Here is a 7,989-nt window from a genome sequence, read left to right as displayed (position 1 = left end):
ATCACTATATATAAATATATAAGGGGATATGATCACTATATATAAATATATAAGGGGATATGATCACTATATATAAATATATAAGGGATATGATCACTATATATAAATATATAAGGGACAGTAATGAAATAGAGAAAGTAAGAGAGGAGCAACTAAGCTGATAAAGGGAATGGAAGGGATCAGTTATGGGGAGAGACAAGTTGGGATTGGTACACTGGAGAAGAGACAGTTAAGGGGATATGATCACTATATATAAATATATAAGGGGATATGATCACTATATATAAATATATAAGGGGATATGTCACTATATATAATATAAAGGGATATGATCACTATATATAAATATATAAGGGATATGATCACTATATATAAATATATAAGGGATATGATCACTATATATAAATATATAAGGGGGATATGATCACTATATATAAAATATATAAGGGGATATGATCACTATATATAAATATAAGGGATATGATCACTATATATAAATATATAAGGATATGATCACTATATATAAATATATAAGGGGATATGATCACTATATATAAATATATAAGGGGATATGATCACTATATATAAATATATAAGGGGATATGATCACTATATATAAATATATAAGGGGATTTGATCACTATATATAAAATAATAAGGGGATATGATCACTATATATAAATATATAAGGGGGATATGATCACTATATATAATATATAAGGGGATATGATCACTATATATAAATATATAAGGGGATATGATCACTATATTTAAATATATTAAGGGGGATATGATCACTATATATAATATATAAGGGATATGATCACTATATATAAATATATAAGGGATATGATCACTATATATAAATATATAAGGGGATATGATCACTATATATAATATATAAGGAGGATATGATCACTATATATAAATATATAAGGGATATGATCACTATAATATAATATATATAAGGGGATATGATCACTATATATAAATATATAAGAGATATAGATCACTATATATAAATATATAAGGGGATATGATCACTATATATAATAATAAGGGATATGATCACTATATATAAATATATAAGGGGATATGATCACTATATATAAATATATAAGGGGATATGATCACTATATATAAATATATAAGGGGATATGATCACTATATATAAATATATAAGGGGATATGATCACTATATATAAATATATAAGGGGATATGATCATTATATATAAATATATAAGGGGATATGATCACTATATATAAATATATAAGGGATATGATCACTATATATAAATATATAAGGAGGATATGATCACTATATATAAATATATAAGGGGATATGATCACTATATATAAATATATAAGGGATATGATCACTATATATACATATATAAGGGGATATGATCACTATATATAATATAAAAGGGGATATGATCACTATATATAACTATATAAGGGATATGATCACTATATATAACTATATAAGGGGGATATGATCACTATATATAAATATATAAGGGAATATGATCACTATATATAAATATATAAGGGGATATGATCACTATATATAAATATATAAGGGGATATGATCAATATATATAAATATATAAGGGGGATATGATCACTATATATAAATATATAAGGGGATATGATCACTATATATAAATATATAAGGGGGATATGATCACTATATATAAATATATAAGGGGATATGATCACTATATATAAATATATAAGGGATATGATCAATATATATAAGGGGATATGATCACTATATATAAATATATAAGGGGATATGATCACTATATATAAATATATAAGAGGGATATGATCACTATATATAAATATATAAGGGGATATGATCACTATATATAAATATATAAGGGATATGATCACTATATATAAATATATAAGGGATATGATCACTATATATAAATATATAAGGGGGATATGATCACTATATATAAATATATAAGAGGATATGATCACTATATATAAATATATAAGGGGGATATGATCACTATATATAAATATATAAGGGGATATGATCACTATATATAAATATATAAGGGGTATGATCACTATATATAAATATATAAGGGGGATACGATCACTATATATAAATATATAAGGGGGATATGATCACTATATATAAATATATAAGGGATATGATCACTATATATAAATATATAAGGGGATATGATCACTATATATAAAATATATAAGGGGATATGATCACTATATATAAATATATAAGGGGATATGATCACTATATATAAATATATAAGGGATATGATCACTATATATAAATATATAAGGGGGATATAATCACTATATATAATATATAAGGGGTATGATCACTATATATAAATATATAAGGGGATATGATCACTATATATAAATATATAAGGGACAGTAATGAAATAGAGAAAGTACAGAGAGGAGCAACTAAGCTGATAAAGGGAATGGAAGGGATCAGTTATGGGGAGAGACAAGTTGGGATTGTTACACTGGAGAAGAGACAGTTAAAGGGGAAGCAGCTGTACTGACAGATACATTATATAGGTAGAAGGAAGGGTTGAATATTAACTCTTAGTAGAAAGTGATCCAGGCACAGGTGCTGTGTAATTGAAATTGAATATTGAAAGAAGAAGAAGTTTTTTCCTCAATGAGTGACTTATGTCTTGATCCAACAAGGAAGCAAAAGTCAGTTCTCCAATAATAATAATCAGCTGGTTTCAGTTACATTGTCTGAGGAGTCGGAACCACCAGTGCAGAAAACAGAAACACACGTCTATAATACCAGCGGGAATGGAGGATGAGTGGATATTGGGGAGTTTCCCATTAGGAAATAAGAGGGGGGTTCAGAGAGACTAGAGGTGGAATGTTCTAGATTCTGGAAGGTCCAAACCACCCCGTTGTCCCTTTCTATAGAGACATTTGTGATACTTGTGTATGTGTGTCTCCTACAGGGGAAGCAAAAGGTTCATTAAAGGGGATGTTTACCTTCCAAACACTTTTTTTCCCCCAGTTGAGTTGTTCTCAGATTGTTAACCAGAAATAAAGTATTTTTTCAGTTACTTTCCATCTTTTATTTTTTAATGTTTTTCCAAAATCTAAGTTCAATGTCCCTGTTTGTGGTGATTCAGTCTGGCAGCTCAGTCATTCAGGTGCCGACTCTGAACTGGTACAATTCTAATTGCATCATTTACTTGTACAATTAGTTGTTGCATTTACTTGATACAATTAGTTGTTGCATTTACTTGTACAATTAGTTGTTGCATTTACTTGTACAATTAGTTGTTGCATTTACTTGATACAATTAGTTGTTGCATTTACTTGTACAATTAGTTGTTGCATTTACTTGTACAATTAGTTGTTGCATTTACTTGTACAATTAGTTGTTGCATTTACTTGATACAATTAGTTGTTGCATTTACTTGATACAATTAGTTGTTGCATTTACTTGTACAATTAGTTGTTGCATTTAATTGATACAATTAGTTGTTGCATTTACTTGATACAATTAGTTGTTGCATTTACTTGTACAATTAGTTGTTGCATTTACTTGTACAATTAGTTGTTGCATTTAGTTGATACAATTAGTTGTTGCATTTACTTGATACAATTAGTTGTTGCATTTACTTGTACAATTAGTTGTTGCATTTACTTGTACAATTAGTTGTTGCATTTACTTGTACAATTAGTTGTTGCATTTACTTGATACAATTAGTTGTTGCATTTACTTGATACAATTAGTTGTTGCATTTACTTGATACAATTAGTTGATACATTTAGTTAATACATTTAGTTGATTAGTTGATACATTGAGTTGATACAATGAGTTGATCCATTTCTCAGCAGCATCTCTGGAGTATCAGTAACTATTGTATCAAGTCTAACAGTTGCCTGTAATGAAACCCAGAGATTCTGCTCAGCAGGGATAAACATAAGAAATGGATCATCTAAATGTATCAGTTTAGAACAGTTTACAGGGTCGGTGACCCCGCTTCCCAGAGCTGCTTTACAAGCTGAAAAATTTGACTTTACACTTCAATATTGGAACGTTCACACACAGAAAATAGAAAGTCATTGGGAAAAGTTTATTTCTGGTGAACTGTCTGAAACCAACTGAACTGAAAAAAGTGTTGGCAGATGAACAACCCCTTTAAAGGGTAAATTTACCCAACATTGCTGTCCCTTAAAGGATCAGAACCATCCCAAGTCCATTTCTTCTCCTGGAAAGATTGTGGGAAATCGACGCGACTATCCAGTATGTGGCTGTGCCCCAGCTCAATAAGAAAAGGGGCGGTACTATGCAAATGAAACAACAAGCCAATAAAACAAGAGGGACATTTATTTGGTTTGTTATAAAAGAAATGAGCTGTGAATATTGTGCATGAAACTAGATCCATGTTATAGTTACACCAGGCGGGTTGAGCCCCTTCACTCTGCACATAATTACATTTATACACTCCTGTTATTGCTGTACAACCCCCCCTCCCTGGAAGAATCAAAAAAGCCCAAGATTTCTGACCCAAACTCTCTGTCCCCGCCCTCAGGGGGCGGTGCTGGTGGAGACCCGGAGAAACCTCTAGGGGGCGCATATTAAATATAAATATATATATATATTATACAAATCAGCTGTAAAATGCTAAAAGTCACAGACGTGAGGGGTATAAAACTGCCGGGGAAATAAAGTGGCAAAGGCGAATGTTTGTGACGTCCCCGGGCAGCGATCGTCTAAACGAGTAAAAATGCCTTTATGTGTGCAAGGTAGGTAGCAGCAAGCGTGGCCCCAAGTGACGCGCAACACAACATTCTGTACAGGTACCAGTCCGTCAGCCCAAATCCTTACTCAGTCTTGTATCTGCTCTGTAAGAGAGGGAACAGCCAATCAGAACTCAATATAACAGAGAAGTACTGAACAGAGGGGGAGGTTCCTGTCTGACCATGGGAAAGAGAGCAGCCCAGGAGCAGGAAATATAGAGAACCCGGGCTCTGTAAGTAGGTGGGTTGTAACAGGCTCAGTAACCACAGTATTTGCTGTATAAAACCACAATTGCCAAAACCAGCACCTAATGGGGTGTAAATAAGAGGTTTGCATGTTAAAGGGAATATAAAACCCTCAAAATGAAATGAATGCTCTCGTCTTGATTGCATTGATACTGGAGGTTTTTAATGGAATGAATCTGACACAACAGCACCACCTGCTGTTAATTTAGGCTAACAGAAAATGAAGTTGGTGAGAAAAGGAAAGCCATGTGACGTTGGACAGAAAATGAATTTCGTGAGCAGAGAAGTCGCATGACGTTTGGTCAGCAAGTTGAATGGCACAAACTCCCAGGTACTTACCTTCTGAGCCTCAGGGCACCTATACACACATGAAGTGGGTGCCTTCAGTGAGCTGGGCTTGTGCTGGTGACGGCTCTGGGGGAGATGGGGTGGCGGCTGCAAGACACAATGGTTGTCCATACAGTGAATGAGAAGACTGGGAGACCCCAATACAGAGGTTACTGCAGTACTGACGGCTCTGGTACCACAGGGCCACTCAGCTTTCCCACAGAGCAGCGGGTCCAATACAGTATATGTCCCATATAGATCATGTGATCTGTACAGGGGGCAAAGTGACCAATAACAGAAGCCGCTCACCTTCCAATGATGTGCGTCTCTTTAAAGGATCTGCAGCAAAGTCATATGGGGAAACAATGGCTGGTGCCAGTGGCTCTGTAGCGCAGCATAAATCCGGCTTGTGATTGGTCAGTGATGGGGGGGCCGGGCTGCTAATCCAAAACAAGAGCTGATTATGCACAGCCAAACCTGAAAGGACCCCCAATAAATCTGCCACCCAACTCCCTAACCTGGATGTAAATATTGTGTCCCGCAACCTACGCTGCGCTCTCTATGAGACTGACCCAAACCCTTGGGTCTTTCACTCACTGCTGCTCAGTAAAGACCCCATACCCATCATGCAACAGCACCCCACTCAGACCCCCATATCCCTCCCAATCCCATCATGCAACAGCACCCCACTCAGACCCCATACAACTCCCAATCCCATCATGCAACAGCACCCCACTCAGACCCCATAACCCTCCCAATCCCATCATGCAACAGCACACCACTCAGACCCCATAACCCTCCCAATCCCATCATGCAACAGCACCCCACTCAGACCCCCATATCCCTCCCAATCCCATCATGCAACAGCACCCCACTCAGACCCCCATACAACTCCCAATCCCATGTTGCTCAGTACAGACCCCATACCCATCATGCAACAGCACCCCACTCAGACCCCCATACCCCTCCCAATCCCATCATGCAACAGCACCCCACTCAGACCCCCATACCCCTCCCAATCCCATCATGCAACAGCACCCCACTCAGACCCCCATACAACTCCCAATCCCATCATGCAACAGCAGCCACAACAGAATTGCACAGTGTATAGTGTTAGTAAGTGATCTGCACCCGGCTGTACATACCCAGTGGCCTTACAGAGCATGCTGGGAAATGAGTGGAGAAGGTTCTAGTGCCAGTGAGGGGGCAGAAATACCTGATTTCTTCTGGTGACTGAACGGACCCAACAGGATTGGAAAGTACAAGAGGGTCCAGTTCCAGCGTCTCTTTGGCATCAGATACAGCAAAACTCCCTGTACCCCCGGCTGCGTCCCCGGCCTGAGAAAAACAAGAAACGAGTCCAGTTTCAGCGATGGAACGAGGAGAAGTGTTGCACCAGCACTCACACTCACTGAGTCCCATACTAGCGGTTACACTCCTATAGGTGCTAGGGTTAGTAATGCTGTACACAAAAGTCATATAATAATAATTACAGGGGAAGCACCTGAATGCAGTGATCATGCTAATTAGAGTGTTAGCTCTGTGGACCAGGGGTTTTCTCACATAGCTGTTTATCAATACTGGGGTGTTTCTCACCTCTGAGTCAGGGTCGGATCTCTCAGCTGTTTCCTTCAGTCTGAGAATCTCCTCGGCTGGAGACTCCCTTTGCGTGGAGTTTTCTCGCACCGCGTTCTCTATGTCTTTAATGTTACTGAATATTTTATCCTCCCGCCGGCGAATCTGCAAAAGAAAAAGTCCCATCAGTCTTTCCTCTGCTCACACAGGCACCCTCACCCCTAGCTGCCCAGATACCCCCTGCCCTCCCAGTTCCTAAGTAACTAATTAGCCCTCGTTAGGGATTGATGGTTCATTAGCAGCTCATGTCATGTGTGTGTCTGTTTATATGGTGATAATGAGCTCTGTCTAAACAACCCACCCTCAATATGTCCCCAGTGCCAATATGGCAGGTTTTTACTGACCATTTTAAGAGAATTCTCCCTGGAGAAGGAAGGGCTCTGGGATGGCGACTGCTCTGGGGCCCCAAATAAACTGAAAGCCTTTTTTCGCAGGCAGGGTTGCTGGTGCTTCTTCATTCGCTCCAGTTGCTCCTCCACCGTCATGCGGGTCCTGGGCGTATCCGCTATACACAGGTGTTCCAGCGCGCTCCTCGGCCGATCCTTTAAGGACAAGGGGCAAACGTAGAAAATAATAATGGCAGGTCAGAGCAAAGATCAGCACCAAACAGCCCAAGATGAACATAAAAAGCACTTACTGTTTTTGGCTCCATCTTCTTGCCCTTCCTTAAAGTGACATAAGAAGCAATAGTGGTGGATTCAAGTGGAGGGGATTTGGCTCTTGGGGACACGACCCCCACGGGAAAGTGTGACCCTAAAATGAAGAGAAAGTACTTTAATTCCACTCTGGGGTAACTGAAGCGCTCAGTGGCCCCACTTGACCCTAAAGGGCAAGACGAACCTTTACTTGCGCCACTTTCCAGATTCACAGCCGCCTCGCTCTTGTCATCAGCGTTGGTCTCGTCCACTTCCGCTACGGTGGTCAGCTCGGGCTCACTCTTGTACAGCCTGTAGTCTGGCCCCTAGAGGAGGGCAATAAAGTGTCAGAAATGCCCCGTGTACCCCGGA

General features: G+C 38.3%; 1 protein-coding gene across 16 annotated transcripts in view; it reads right to left on the bottom strand.

Annotated features, from left to right (window-relative positions):
* Positions 1–4,343: 4,343 nt before the first annotated feature.
* LOC108712509 (pleckstrin homology domain-containing family A member 5) overlaps positions 4,344–7,989 on the bottom strand; it is a 65,782-nt gene continuing 62,136 nt past the window's right edge. For 14 of the 16 annotated variants that reach the window (XM_041587817.1, XM_041587823.1, XM_041587820.1 and 11 more), the window contains 8 exons: positions 7,823–7,943; positions 7,620–7,735; positions 7,327–7,524; positions 6,944–7,087; positions 6,564–6,685; positions 5,657–5,787; positions 5,360–5,455; positions 4,344–4,879 (listed from right to left, as the gene is read on the bottom strand). In XM_041587817.1, the coding sequence (XP_041443751.1) occupies positions 5,379–5,455; positions 5,657–5,787; positions 6,564–6,685; positions 6,944–7,087; positions 7,327–7,524; positions 7,620–7,735; positions 7,823–7,943 (909 nt within the window). In that variant the 3' untranslated portion in view covers positions 4,344–4,879; positions 5,360–5,378. The remainder of the gene's footprint in view (positions 4,880–5,359; positions 5,456–5,656; positions 5,788–6,563; positions 6,686–6,943; positions 7,088–7,326; positions 7,525–7,619; positions 7,736–7,822; positions 7,944–7,989) is intronic. The other 2 variants (XM_041587819.1, XM_041587824.1) reach the window with 1 other exon arrangement.

This window comes from Xenopus laevis, chromosome 3S, assembly GCF_017654675.1.
Source record: "Xenopus laevis strain J_2021 chromosome 3S, Xenopus_laevis_v10.1, whole genome shotgun sequence".
Lineage (NCBI taxonomy): Eukaryota > Metazoa > Chordata > Amphibia > Anura > Pipidae > Xenopus > Xenopus laevis.
The sequence above is the reverse complement of the archived record's forward strand: the minus strand, read 5'-3'. Positions and strand labels throughout refer to the sequence as shown.